Here is a 15,798-nt window from a genome sequence, read left to right as displayed (position 1 = left end):
CAGTAGGCACAGACCACAATGTAACAGTTTCAACTAACCATTTTATGTGGCCTCAAATATGGCTTTTAAAAAACAGTTCACAAAAAAATGAAAATTCAGTCAGTATCTACTCGTCATAAGAATAAGAATACATTTTTTAATGAAAAATGTTATAGTCATTATAAAAAAATAAGATCTAATCAGCTTCAATTACTTTCAGGTTATTACCTCAGGTTTTAGCCTCATCCAATGAAAACTGTGCGCTTCCAAATGCAGTGTGACAAACTGAAGGTCTGTAGGAAGTGCTGTCATTTCAAATCATTTTGAGAGCTTCTGCAGACTTTGATAACACTGGATGAGCTGCATGGAACCATTTTATGTTTTTTGTGTTGTCTTAACATTTTAAAACAAGTTCCCTGCTTCTTCAGTTGTTTCTGAAAAATCTGTAACTCTGTTCCTTCTTTATTTCATTAATTCTTTTTGTTTCTATGATTTTGTTGCACATCCTATGTGTCTGTATGCATTTTTTTCCCTTCCTCTTCTTTTGTTTACTTGGTGTAAAGGGTGAAGGGAGGGTTTAGGGAATTTTGGAATATTCAGCATACTTTTATGCTTGTTTGCTTATTTGCCGGTTAATGTATACTATTTGGAAATAAAGTGAAGATGAAGAAACAAGATGAATGTAGTGAAGTAAAAAGTACAATATTTGCTTCTAAGGTGTAGTGGAGTACAAGAATAAGGCTGCATAAAATTGAACTACTCAAGTACAGTACAAGTACCTCAAAGTATCTTTGCACTTAGTATAGTACAGTACTTGGGTACTTGAAATATACTTAGCTACATTTCACCACTGCTCATCGTGTGCCCCAGTGGGATGATAGGCGTGGTAGAGGATGTGGCATTACCACTTCAGCAGCACACACATCTACAAACTCTTGAAAACCACACAAACATCTATCCAAGATAGTTAACAGCGTATATGGAAGGCCTTTCTTTTATTCTTGTGAACATCTTAATAGCCATTTATCTGATCCGTCTGCAGTCTCTACCCGGAATGATGTTGAACACTGTAAAACCACAGTGCAGCACAGCAGGTGGTACTGGTTAAATTGTGCACCATATATCTCAATGTTGCAAAAATGCAAGGTGAGAAGCAGAATCTGTGATGAGAAAGGGAGGTGGTGGAGGATTTTTGAGTGGTTGAGGATTGGGGACAGTGACAGAAGACTGGAAGCTTTCATGATGTCTGCAAATTGCTGTTCTTCACGGTATAGATTTTGTTAGGACTGGTAGATCAGAGTTAATTGGACTCAATCGCACAACTTAGGAGGCAGGTCTTAGTAAAAATCACATTCCTTAATTTTTCTGAAAGGGTTTACACAAAACAGCAGTCACAGGGGACAAATAAACCTAAAAGGGTCAAAAAGTCAAGGAATGCATAAAACCAGAGAGAAGACAAAGAGCAGCTTAAACACACTGTGGAGACTAGACAAAGGCAGAACCAATCAGGGCGAGGCAGACAATCAACACTGGTGGGAAAACACACTAAGGCAGGAAGTGTGTGTGTGTGGGAGGGGGTCTGAAAAGAGACTAGAGGGTCTGACTAGAGAGGCAGAATAACACAGGAAACATAGGACAAAGAAGAACAAGAAAACATGACTATCCTAGATGGGGTGTGTCCCCTGTGTTGATTGGTGAAGTGTTGATTGGTCTGTGAATTTGAAACTTGAATGACATTAGGAGTTCACATCGGTAATGTAAGGTGTATGGAAAAGAAAGAAGTCATTCAGACAGAAACCATCAGCAGTAGAAATGGAATTACAGTGATGTGACACAGTTTCTCTGATAACTGCACTGCCTGCTTGTCCTCCTCTCACTGATGAGAGGCTCTGGAAACCAACAGGTGTTAGACACCTTCATGTAAATGTAAATCTACCTAGTAGGAGGAGATACATTCCTACTCACATCTCCTCCTCCTGCTCATGAAACACACCCTCATACCTCTTTCTGCGGGTGGTGGTGCTCAGCCAGGCTGCTCCTCTGGTCAGGTCAAAGCTGGACAGTCTGGGTAGAATAGTTGAATAGATGTCCATGACCTAAAAATAGGACCTAACAATGAATCCCCCCGCCAATTTCATCACACATGTGACTACAAAATATTCTATATATGTTCAGATAAAATGAGTCTGGCCTGTAATGGGGTAGCTGTGGCCTAGAGGTTGGAGAAGTGGCTTGTGACCGGAGGGTTGCAAGTTTGATTCCCCCACTGGACAAGCAGGAAACATTTGGGTGTGGTGGAGTGAATAATAAGAACCCCCCCCCCATTAGCTGGCTGATGATTGCTCAAATGCCCTTGAGCAAGGCACTTAACCCCCAATTTTGCTGGGTGTTGCATGTGTGTTGAACCAAGAAAGGATTAAATGCGGAGGAAAAATTCAGTGTATGTAAAAATACATATACTGCCAATAAAGTTGATTCTTGATTCTTAATGAAAAGGAATCTCCTGCGCCCAGCACCAAAAATGCAAGTCAGACATTTATGGAGCTTTGTTTAGCATAGGTATTCAGGGTAGAGTAAACTTGGACAAACAAAATCAAATAATTAAGTCTGCTAGAAATGTGACAAAGGAAGAAGAATATTTTGAACCAATCAGGTGCTTGTGGGAGTAAAGAAAAAACTGAGTTTCCAGAGACTTATCATGAGTTTCTCTGCTGATGCTCCACATCTTCACCATCAGTCATCCTTCTGTTAATCCTTGGCCCAGTGCTTTGGTTGTTCTTTCTTTTGGAGGGATGTTCGTTGATGCAGAGGTGGAGGGGCTGGGTCGATTGTCTCCTCGCAGCAGTGCTAACATGGCTGTAATTGGTAGAATCTCGGCTGTTCCAGGAGGTGGATGAACCTGCGTAGCCTTTTCTTTAATTTGATGAAAAGAAGGTTAACTGATTAAAAAATGCAAAGAGACATCAACATGATTTAAATTGCTTCCAAATCCTTAACATATTTTTTGTACTAATTATGATGTGACTGATGTGACATCTAGACTTAACCCTTTTGACCAGATGAGAGGTTTCAGACATTCAAATCTTGTTCAACATTTATTTTTATCCCTGACAGCACTGGACTTGCATGAGTACTGGTGCAGGGATGTGAACTGATGCAGTGGGGTGGGCTCAGACTGCTGCTCTTTACAGGATGGCTTTTCTGCTAAAGGGGTTGGGTAATACTGGAGGAGGTCTGCTCCTACACTCAGCTGTCCTACTGTCAGAAGACAGGGTCCCCCCTGTCCATTATCTCAAAACAGGACTTAACTCTGAAGACCAACTTCATCATCCACATTCAGGTAAAGTGTGCTTGATAAGTTACGTGTTTAATGTCCCAGCAATGGCCCAGCACCAAAAATGCACAGGAGACATTAATGGACAACGATAACAAATAATAATAATAATAATAATCACAGTATTGATTTACTGGGATCTGAGTTCTGAATTTATCGTATTAACTCTTACTGGGGCAGAGAGCTGAGGTACAGAGTGGCAGCCATGCAGCCCAGAGACTACATATCTATGGCCTCTCTGAAGGGAAGACCCAAGTTAATCTCTGGATACCTGAGAGGACAAGCAAACATCAAAACATTATTTCCATTATTCCTCACAACTTTGAGTACGGTACTATGACTTCTACTAGTACTGCAGTAAAACTGCTTACAGATGGTGTGGATCTGCAAGGAGGAGATGTTTGTAGTTTTTTGTATATACACTTTATCAGCCACCAATACACCAGTAAGAGATCTAATATGGTTTCAGTTACTCACCTGTCAGGACAAGACTGGATGCGCAAGCACACCTTGGCTGCTGACACGTCACATGTCAGGCTGAAGTAAATCACTCTGTAATGTTCCCATACACACCCATAAATGTATGTGGTTGACCAACATGACATTCCCCAGCTTGAGGTCTGCACATATTTTCCCAGCAGCCTTCAAGTGATTGGGGGCCTTGGTGAGCTGAAAGGTTATTAAAGACATTCATTTAATAATGATTTCAACAATATTCAATCAATATTCATTTTTACACTGTCTATTAACAGAGTAGCAGATAACCGCTGGACAATAGGGCTAATTATCTTCAGAAAGAGAGGTCAAAAATTTCTTTCCTTCATGAAGTCAAAAAGACTTCTGTCGAAGTGCTAAAACTCCCGTCAGTGAAAACCTGGAGCCGAAGCACATTTGCCTGAGTCCAACAATTTCAGTTTCAACAGAGTGTTCAGGTTTCAGTTTCAGTTTTCACCTGGGTATGCATGATTGTGTATCAGTTTCAGCCACATTAACAAACCATTATATAAAATCAGGTATTTATTGTTGATGTAACCACTCTGAAAAAAAAAAAAGTTTGATGATTGTGCCAATCTCTTCTTTTGCAGTCTTGATATAATACGACCCTCATGCTTGGTCATTTTGGTCATATTGTCTTCATGTCCTCCATGCTCATGCATTTTACAACTGTCCTGCCACAAGGTGGTCACAGAATCTAGAGAAGATCCAGTGTAACTGGTTTTCTCAGCCAGATGAAGTGGATGACATCTTTGAAGCCATCAGAGGGTGCGACACCTGCTGCTGAAAGCTCAAAGCCCAGACCAAAGGAACAGGCAAAGGATGGGGACAAAACAACCAGTCACAATATTACTTTAATGTTTATATCACAGGATCGCAGGCTCCAAATGTGATAAGAAAATGTAAGTACATGAAATTACAGTCAGAAACATTATGGTGTAGTAGGATTGGGAAGAAAAATACAACTTTTGTTGTGAGAAGAGAGATCGACCAGCAAGCTCAGGATACTTACCAAGTGTGGCATTCTTCTTACATTTAGCTTGCTAAACAGATCTAAATTTAATTTGGGAAGTGTAAGGGAGTGAAAAAAACAGAACATAAAGTGAGTTTACAGAGCTCTGAATGATGTAGTTCTTTGCAATGTTTCCTTTAGCAGTCTTTCATTGTTCATTTCAGTCTTTATTAAGACATTCACTATATAAACTCTACTTAAATAAAAATGCTGAATTTGATGTTTTAATGCAGTCTTCCAAGCCACACCTAGACAGCAGCTGTCCTGGGGCACCATCCAGTGGTGGGATGACTGAAGTGCTGCGAGAACAAAGGGGAATGTGTACAATTTTTGGTACTTCTGGTACCAATCCCAAGCTACCCAGCAATCTACTCGGTCAGTTTATAATTTTAAGATCTGATTCAATCAGTGACAAAAAAATAAAAATTCTCAAATAATAATTTGGCCTTGTGCACCTTACAAACCTGAAGTCTTGTTCCAGTGAATCAAAGATCACGTTCTCCGACAGATGACTCACACAGGCAAGTACTCGAGATGAGCGGCTCTCAGTTCACAAACTGACTAACGTGCGTGAAGAAAAGTCATACCTACTGTCTCTCAAGTAGTAGGTTAACTACAAAGACCCCGAAGATGAAGTGATAATAATTAACAATGATTTATTAGCAGTTTGTATCACACAAGATAAAATTAACCTAAAAGTACACTGGTCAAAAAAAACAGAGGAATGGGTGCAAAATAATAAATAAAATAGGGAAGAAGAGATCAGCGATGATGCGTGATATAAAATTATGTAAAATGACAGTTTGGTTGTTCACCGGTTGATCCAAATATTTATACATAATATACATAAGCTTTCTTTAATAAGGGAAAAAGTTATAAAATAGTGTTACAGCCACCAAGAAAAAAGAAACCGCATGTACATGGTGTGTACGTGGAGACAATTAATGAATTAAAAGGTAAATCTGAGATGGAAAAAATATCCTTTGAAATTTGGAATGTATTTTCTGTTAGCCAGTTAAGTCCAACAATATCCAAAAAATGAGTTTCCAAAAGCACAAACGGTATTTGCACAAAAGAGACTTAAAGAGAGCGCTAAATCATCTGGGGTTCCCGCAACTTGTCACATGTTCATAACACACCATTAGGAACTCAAGGTCGTCCACTGTGCTCACACTTACACTACGTGAAGAAAAAATAACGTGCGCAACTTCTATGTGTATGGTTGTCAGATGAAAAGTTGTGAAACTCATACTATACTAAAAAAAAAAAAAAAAATGTCGACAGCACCTGAGCCCTGCTCGGTGAAAATAATCTGTTGAGTGATTATTATGACTGAAGCCTGTGTGGGAACCGAAAACTCACCCATATGTTTGTTCAAAACAGCATGAAGGGTCTGAATTGTTGCCAAAGACCACAGATTTCAGTTCAGGACAAACAAATGGAAATCATTTCATCACTGGTCTCTTATCTCAGAGTCACTGGTTTCGGTCTCTGCTGCTGATGCTGTGGCACCACTCTTCTCCATCACCTCAGGGTGCTCCTGTGGAGCCACTGTGCTAGGGGCCGCGTCCTCCTCCTCCTCTGCCTGCGCCCCTTCACTGGAGGGAGACTGGAAGCCACTGTCGTCGTGTGGTGGCGGGGGGAAGTCAGATGTCGCCTCCGGAGGGCTCTCTGGAAACGTTTCTGTAGCCACAGGTGAGATTTCGTCGGAGGGAGGTGGCGGTGGCATTGCCTCCTCTGGCACCTCCTGGTTGGAGGATGGCTGTTCCTCCACCATAGGCTGGTTGTCATCTACAGCAGAAGCACTTTCTGTGGCAGTTTCATCTTTCAGGGGGACTTCCACTTTATCCTGGTCCTCTGGATTGGCTTCCTCCTCTTTCGAGACAGAACCGTTTAAGTCTGGAGGGTTTTCTGAAGCTGTGGGACTTGCTGATCCATTCTGGTCAGGAGAAGCTTTATCATCCGAGTCCTCCTTCCCATCTCCACCCTTCTCCTCCTCTTCCTCTGGAATGTCATTGATGCCAGGCACCTCTATGCATGACTCGTTGGGCAGGACTGGGGATCCTTCCACCTGGATCATTGACACCACCTGCTTCATCCTCCTCCTGTTATAGGGCTCTACACTTTGACCCTCAGCATCACCTTCAGTGTCCTCCCCTGTACTGTCCACCTCTTCCTGGGCCCCTCCATACTCTCCGGCCCAGTCGATGGAGGGGTTTTCTCCCAACAGGTGCAGGCTGGGGTCGCTGTTGCTGAGCACAATGCTGTCCCTGTACAGGTTGTGTCTCCTCTGGACTGCCGCCTCCTTCACAGCTACAGACAGACAGGGGTGGTTAAAATGACTGTTAAGAAAATCTATTAAAAAAAAATGGAACTCGGATGTCACCTTTTTCCCAGTCATAAATGTTTCAACAACTGCTTATACACATATCATTTACTGGGTAACACATCGATACTTACCCTATTGAAATTGTCCTAATTAAAATTAGGACAAAATTACATAGTTCCTAAACAAGACCTCTAGCGCCTTAAACATCAAAGTACACCTAGTTATGATACAAAATCAGGTTGCTTCAAAGATTTCCTTTAATTTAGCAGTGCAGTCCAGATATTAACACAAAGGATGCTGTTGAGGCCTAACACTGACCCATCATGATGTCCTTCATGACAGACTGCAGCACAACCTCCTCAAAGATGTTCTCCACCAGGATGAAACGGGAAAAGTCCTCAAAGATCAGCTCCTGGAAGCGAGGCAGCTCCTGGTATTCACAACAACAGCAACAGTCAAAGCCTTTCAACATCTCAGTTTAACATCTTTTCACTAAGCATCTTCATTCCAGGATGTGATTTGTGTCACTCAGGAAAACAGTTTTCTGAAAGATACACAAAGTATAACTCTAACACAGAACAACATAGTGGAATCCAGACATCCAGTCAGTCTTATATACAGTTCTGTCTGTTGGCCATCTGTTGGGACACACAGTATGCATGTTGCTATATCTTCATTATCTAGAGCTAGATGAAAAAGACCCAACATCAAAAAGTACACACAACAAAAAAAAACACACAATTTCCCACACATTTTGGATAGCTTTCCCACACATAAACGAATGCATATTGGCTTGCATTTTGGTGACAGAATGATCAGAGACTCACTGAGGCACAGGAAGGGCTGAGCTGCTTCAGCATGTAGGGGATGAAGATCTGGAGAAGAGCCTCACGGAAGAAACGCTTTCTCACGGTGCTGCTGTCATAGTCAAATTTCTGTAAAAAAAAAAAAAAAAAAAAAAAAAAAAATGAAAGCAACAAACCAAGAAAAAGCCTTATTACCACAATGCAAGTTTTCAGAAACCTATTTATTTCCCACTCAATGAACAGCTTTCTTCTAAAACTAAGACACAACCAGATAAATTAGAAACATGAAATGATTCTTGACACCAGAGCAAGATATGTGACAAGTGGTGGAAATTAAGTACATAAATACATTCACTCTGGGATTGTACTGAAGTAATGTATTAGGGTATTTAACTCGAGTATTTCCAGTAAATGCTTCTTTTTTATTTTTACTCAACTGTATTTATTTGACAGATATGGTTACTTATTACATTTCAACTTTTACATAGAAACAAAATTAAAAACAAACACATGGATGAGATAAAACCACTAAAAGGTTAAACTGGTGCGTCCCAACATTTTTTGATTTCTTACAAAAAGCAGTCTTGTTTGTCTATGACTTATTAGAAAAAAGGTCCACAAGATGAAAACAATGTTGTGTTTTTCACTTTTTTGTTCTTTGTTTTCCTATTAATCATCTCATGACCCCGTCTTATTTTGTGACCCTTTAGGTGTGACCCCTTTGTTGGGATCAACTGAGCTAAACTACCTAACTGTATTTAATGCAATGTTTTCAATTAGCTCCACTCAGTGGTGGACTCAGTCAGAACAAGTAAAAAAGGGCACCAATTGTGTATGGTGGGGCACCAGCATGCACAAAGTTATGATGCATTTATGGTGAAATTGTTACAAACCTGCTTAAGATTGAAAGTGTTTTATTATGTTACTTAGATGTTATAACTACTATAGAGCTATAATAAAAACCCGCACGAAGCTATTAACCTTTTAAGCCTTTAAAGGCATATAGAGGCCAACTGCTTTTCTAGCATAAAGGGCAGCCTATACAGCAGTGCATCATGTTTCCCACACCACAGAGACTTTCTTGCACATCTTTTAGCTACCACAGAGGCATTCAAGAGGACACTTTATGTGGGATGTTTTTCAAAGAAAGGGGCTCGTTACACAATTGCCCCCAGCCGTGTTGGGATTATCAGCTAAAAATCGTGTATGCTTGGGACCGCATTTTATTTGTTCCACTGTGGACATTCTTGTGAGAAATATATCGTGGCTAAATCTGCAAATAATTCAAGCATTCAAATAAAATGGCAGAGTGTAAACATAGTGCACTAAATAGAAAATGATTCATTTCAGTGTATACAATATAGATTTTTTTTGTCATGTAAGTCATGTCACAGTAGGAAAAGCACAAGTGTAAATAATCAAATGAATGAGTGCTGTATTCCATTTAATTGATTCAGTTTCAAGGCTCTGTGGTGTTCATTTTGGCTCACCATCACACAGTCACGGCTTGCTGAGACACTTAAATAAAACAGAGCCATCGTTAATGTTATTAATAAAGCTTGTGACTTTCCTGCTATGACAAGCCATAAAGGACTTTTGTCAAGTGAAATCTTTCTGCTCCTTCGGTGTGTTTTGATTTAGGATTAGAGTGATCATCTACTAGCCTGTGTGTGTTTTACCTTAATGACTCTGTCCTGGCAGCGTTGGATGGTCTTACAGAGTCCCTCTGTACCCTGAGACTCCAGACTCTGGTGAAGGATCTGCTCAAATGTATACACTGCATTGTCCATTTGCTGTGGATATAAGTACGTACACACACACACACACACACACTATGGTGTTACATTACAGAAACCATGTTAAATATCAATTAATCATATTTTGGTATTGATACATAACTGGCTGACTGAAAGCACAGATATTTCATATGTATATTTTATAACAAAGTTTCAAATTTAATCAAGCAATGCCTGCACACAAATATCCCCCATTCAGACTTGCCCTCCAATCACTTGTTCTGAGTAACTGAACCACCATTAGAGGGCAGCCACCTTCCTACGGATCTATTGTGTTTGCAGGTGTTAACACAAGCTGAAACTCTTCCAATGCCTCTGAGCTAAAGGAACCTTCAGTACAAGTGTCCCTTGTTTGTTGAAAGCAAAATGACTTGGAGATTATCTGAAATTATTCTTGTGTTCCAAAATACATCAGCTTTAAGACTGAAACACTAACTCACATGTCAAACAGATTGCATACGTTAAACAGTTTCTGAAAACTGTGCTGACTGGAACTGTACTCAGTTTTTTCCCACACAGTCAGTAAACATGTCTGTCTTCACACAAGGACAACAAATGAATTCAGATAACTCTAAAAAGCTCCTGCAGCACTAACTCAAATATTGACTTCATTAGCTCCTGGATTTGATCCGCTCATTAGTCAACCACAGTCATCTGCTGCTTAGGTGCTCCAAGTGATTCCAAGAAACCAGAAATACAGAACATATTAGAGGTGTAAGAAAATATTGATACAGAGTGAGCATCGTGATCTTCGCTTCAGTGTTACTGTATCGATTCTCAAAAACACTGTATGGATTTAACAGTTTCCATGCAAAATGTATGCTTGAGTTGTGCTACAATCAATCTTGACTCTTTCACTCCAACTGTACACAACGTTAGTGACTTTGAACATTTCTAGCATAAAACATGTTTGCATGTGCTCAGCTCTGGGCCAGTGCCAGACGTCCAAAGTCGTGTGATATGAACAAAAGTTCCAGTTACTAAAGAGATTTTTAAGGACTTGGACATGTTTTTTTTTTTTTTTGTTAGGACACGCTGCACAGACTGAGACATGTTGTTTCTAAACAATACTTGAACTCTGTGTGACTTTGAATCAAAGGGTAGACCCCACACTGGCCCCTGGGCCCCACTGAGGAGGTCATGATAAGTGATTTCCCCATGGGGGAGGTTGGGGGATTGAATGCCAGAATGCCTCCCTCTTGGATCTCTTCCCTGAGACTGAGCTGTTGTGCAAGTCTGGACACATGGGAGATTAATGCAATTATTTCAAGGTTCTGGTGGGCTTCATAAGAAGAATTACAAAAGGGAAACTTTTGCTGTGGTTGGATACACCTACAAACTACATTCTAGTTGCATTTGCATTCTTCTATGTTATCATCTCAACATGGAACATGCCAGATCATAATTCCAATGGGGAAAGCATCATGTTTTACTCTACAACAACTGATATGTTTTAAATTCTGTTAATTCATCTACACTGTCTCAACACTCTCATTTTACATATTTTCTGTACTAGCGACAAAATACTCAGACAAAGACAGCAAAATAGTTTTAAAGTGCTGGTTCAGCAACAAGCTCTAATGGTGTCTGTCCATGTAGACAGTTGTGTATGTGATACAGTGACAGACTGCTGCAGCCCCTCTGACTCCAAAACACTGTCCACCTCCTATACGGCCCCTAACTCTCTCTTCAACGTTTCTAGCAGTCTCACATGAAACCCGAAAAACCTTTGTGACATACATGATATTATGCTAACACTATAAACATGGTATTTTCAAAAGCGTATTTTAAGAAAAGGATGTAATATCAATTTTTACATAACGCCATTCTTGTGATGCATCATATGTTAATTAGGCAAACAACACAAAAGATTTTGTTTCATTGTGTTTTCCAACAATGCCATTCATCACAAGAGAAAAAAGACTTCAGAAGTGAGGACAAACCGATGAGTAAACTTGCTAAAACCTAATATACCCTGCAATCCGATATGGAGATTAGTAGCATCCAGGATTCTCTGGATGCTTTGGCTGTTGTGATACATGGCGGATTATCACCGTTATAGTATGTGAAGAAACACAACGCTTGAGGCCTAATCTAAGCAACTGAGATGTTATCATAGCTGATTGAAATGATGGACAAAACTATGAAAATAAAACTACAAGTTGTGATAAGCTAAAATTTGGCTTTACAACCGGGAGCTGTAACTGTGGACCAACACAGTGCCCAATTTAACACCCATACTGTAAATGAGACCAAACTCATTCGTAAAAGCAAAGTGATGTAGGTTGCAGTGTTAGAGTGTCACCTCTCTCATGAGGATCTGGGCCCTCTGGACAAACACTGAGGGGCAGGAGACATCAAACCTCTGCTGCAGACCCTCCAGACTCAGGTGCTCCACCTTCTCATAGCAGCTCTGCATCTTCACCGGATGGAAGGCCAGCATGGAGATCTTTTCCATGTGCTGAGGAGGAGGCAAAGATAGAGAGAAGATTATTTGTCCATCCATCCATCCATCCATCCATCCATTTTCTATCACTGCTTATGGTTTGCGAGGGGACTGGAGGCTATCCCAGTTAACTATGGGAAAGAGGTGGGGTATGGGGTTTTGATTTCATAGTTACAAAGATTTTAAAGCACTCCACAGTTTGTGCCAATGCCAGAGATTGGGCCAATGTCTCTGCAAGTAAGTGTTGTCTCTGAAGTCTCAACTCAAGCTCTAAACTTTGAGTTTCAAGTTGTCAACAAGTCAAAATGCACTCTTCACTAAAGGTAATGCCATTTTCAACAACAGAGCCTCACTTTAAATGTCAAAAGAAGTTGGAAGTTGTGGCATCTGTCTAATTTTCTACCTGCTTGTTTTGCATACTGAGATCATTTGTTTACAAGGTGCACTTGAGTTCAACTTTAAGTCCTTGTTGGCACCCATATGCTTTGCCCTACAAAGTGATGCAGATTTGAATAGTTTCCAAGGCGCATTTGAATGCACCATGAAGTCCCTGTCTGTGTATGTATCAAACAGAAACAGAGCACCTCTAAATGACACCAAAACACAGAGACTGTTAGCAACACTAATGTTAGCTGATTTGGGAAATGAGGGGGGAAAAACTGGCACACTTTATAAATAACATGCTTGTAAATAGCATGTTTATAAATAACATGCATCTTTTGGCTTGGTTGAATGCATTTTCAAGTCAAAAGGCATACTTTTCTCTTGAAATGTCTGATCAGATATACAGATCATGCACTGGGAGCTTATCCTGAGTCTACCTCCTCACCTGTGCCACAGTCTCCTTGGTGCCCTCATTGAGGGTGTTCTTGCTCATGTCCACCAACTCTCTGAAGAACAAATCTCGGACCTCAGCGAAGCCTCGACTGGTTGGCTCCATTAGGGCATCCAGGATGGAGCTGATGTAGGGCTGAATGCTTACCTTAAGCAGCTTTTCGGCCTTGTGGAGAACCACCTCTGCATTAACATGAGGATGACATAAGAGAGAGAGAAGAGAAGGTAAACATGCAGGGTCACTGTATCAGAAAACCCCTCCTTCACCGCTGAGTCACTATGGAAATACTGCTAATTAAAGCCACTTTAATTTACAAATTAGAAGTTAATTTAGTAAGCAATAAAACGAGCTGGAGCAATCCCAAAAACATACACATTAGGTTAATTGGCTACACTACATTGCCCCTAAGTGTGAGTGTGAGTGTGAACGTGTGTGGTTGTCTGTCTTTGTGCATCAGTCCTGTGATTGACTGGCGATTTGATTTGAATGATTTCATGTTAATATTCCATTTATCTTCTCATGTTGGGAACTTCTTCTGTAACATCACTGCAACAACAGCAGCTTATCCGTCACTCACAAACAGTGTGAGGAATGCTGTCGGTCTGCCTCGCAAACACATCAACAGTTGTGGAACATGGTGCTTAAACTGAGTGTAAATCATCAGTGGCTCACAGGAAGGTGTAAGATAATTCTGTGTGTACATGTTCAGTCACTGTGTGTTTGCAGGGAAGGTAAACGCGTCTCAACTGTCTGCAAGACAGACATTATTTGTTAGAATTTTAGGTAGGACTTTCTATGAAAACCACATCTACAGTGCAGTATGGTGCCATTCATGGGGTCTTATGATGCACTCATAATTTATGACTAGATTCACAACACACATAATGCTCTCTGATGTCTCTGATTAAAAGTAATTAACTGTTGCAGTAATGATAGAAAATTTTAACAAGAACAATGCAGTACAGGAAATTATTAGTATGCATAGTTGCTCATGAAAGGCAGACTGCAAGTCTGAAGTGTGCTATTGGAATAATATTTCCTTAGTTTTTAATTTCGTTCAAAAATACGATACATTTAAAGAAACAATTGTAAATTTGCTAATTCAAGCTGCATTTAAACAATAAACTCAAACTAAAACAAGATGATGAATTAAATTTCCTTATTGTGGCTTTAAATTATAAATAAATCTGTAAATCTGTGATCACTCTGGTGGCACACGCTCAACTCCATGTTTCATTTAACAGCGTACAATGAGTTAATGATTCAGGTAAAAAGCAAAAACTTAAAAAATTATGCTTGCTCTCTCGCTAACCTCTGATCTTGTTGGTGACATGCTCCTTGGAGGTGATGATCTGGTCCATGTCTGTTCGTATGGAGGCCTCCAGAGTGGAGCGGGCCGCCTCACACTTCTGCACTAGAGCTTCATACTGAGCCTGGCACTGCCCCTGCACCAGGCTGTATACAGCATCACCAATCTACACACAGAAGAAATGCACATATGAAAATGGAACCATCCTGGTTGTCTTTGCAGTCAGTCAAGGGTTTCAAACAGTGATTATTATTACTAGAATTATTTTATATTCTCTGACGTAAATGCTGTTTCTGATGCTTTCCCCTCCAATGAAGACTAAAATCTATGGGAAATTTAATTTACTAAGAATTATTATTTCCTGTATTTTTTTTTAATTGAAGGTCCGCTGTGTAGGATTTATGGGGATCAATTGGTAGAAAAGGAAAATAATAACCACAATTATGTTGTCGTTAAGGTTAGAATCGTTGCATCTTTGTTACCTTAGAATGGGCCTTTTATGCCTACAGAGGGAGCGGCCACAACAGACGAGGGGTATTCAGCTGGCTACAACATGCACCCGCACCACTAGACACCACTAACCAGTACATACTGGACATTTAAGATGATTAAGAAAAGCATCAGCTGCTGAGGGTTTGAAATTAATGTAACTGTAATGTTTCTTACCAACATCCAGTTCCTCTGCCTCTCGTGTAGTTTGCCTTTGAGGCGTGGGGAGATGAGCTCCCTCAGCACAGGGAGGAGGCCCTCCATCACCAAGTTAGACAGGATCTAAAGGAAAACAAAACACACACATGCATGTGTAGTGACTCAAAATCAATGCAGAAGAACCAGAGGACATAATCATTTATATTCCATGCATTCTGCCTCCTTGTTAAAACACTGACGCCCACGATGCAATTCTATCTCTGACAGTTTAGAGTAGTTGTGGGTGTGTTAAGTTAGTAGTGGCTAATGTAGCCTGCACATACACATACAAACACACACACACACCACAGTCTCTGCATACCCCAATCAAACAGGATCTGGTTAGATCTGTTTGTGGTCAGAATCGACAGTAGATCCAATGCAACATTCAATTCGATTTGCTAAAAAAGTAAATACCCTGAAGCCCTAGTATATACAATATTATGATAGCTGTGGATGAATTACCAGACATGACTTATCACTGGGCTATAAATAAAAATACTGTGATGTTTTAAAATAAATATTTCAATACCAAAATATCAATTTACTGCCTGACTGTAGTGTACTCATCTATACTCAGCTGTTAAATTGTTGAAATAAGGATTACACGCTCCTGAAAACACTGCAGACTTGAATAACGTGTTGTCGTCCGCATGAACTATTTAAGGTAGATGGTGCTACCTGGGGCGGACGGACACGTTTCACCAGCCAATCAGGATTGGCGTAATGAGATTGATGCTTCTGAGGTCTGCATTGAGGCGTGCATCCCA

At 40.3% G+C, this 15,798-nt stretch overlaps 1 protein-coding gene across 1 annotated transcript in view; it reads right to left on the bottom strand.

Annotated features, from left to right (window-relative positions):
• Window positions 1-5,459: 5,459 nt before the first annotated feature.
• Window positions 5,460-15,798, bottom strand: part of niban2b (niban apoptosis regulator 2b) — a 28,233-nt gene continuing 17,894 nt past the window's right edge. The window contains exons 7-14 of the mRNA XM_046385675.1: window positions 15,008-15,112; window positions 14,345-14,507; window positions 13,027-13,214; window positions 12,057-12,212; window positions 9,635-9,748; window positions 7,977-8,084; window positions 7,468-7,579; window positions 5,460-7,133 (exon numbers count right to left, since the gene is read on the bottom strand). Of these exons, the coding sequence (XP_046241631.1) occupies window positions 6,274-7,133; window positions 7,468-7,579; window positions 7,977-8,084; window positions 9,635-9,748; window positions 12,057-12,212; window positions 13,027-13,214; window positions 14,345-14,507; window positions 15,008-15,112 (1,806 nt within the window). The 3' untranslated portion in view covers window positions 5,460-6,273. The remainder of the gene's footprint in view (window positions 7,134-7,467; window positions 7,580-7,976; window positions 8,085-9,634; window positions 9,749-12,056; window positions 12,213-13,026; window positions 13,215-14,344; window positions 14,508-15,007; window positions 15,113-15,798) is intronic.

The sequence above is a fragment of the Scatophagus argus genome, chromosome 4 (genome assembly GCF_020382885.2).
Source record: "Scatophagus argus isolate fScaArg1 chromosome 4, fScaArg1.pri, whole genome shotgun sequence".
NCBI lineage: Eukaryota > Metazoa > Chordata > Actinopteri > Scatophagidae > Scatophagus > Scatophagus argus.
This window is presented reverse-complemented; position numbering and strand designations above follow the sequence as displayed.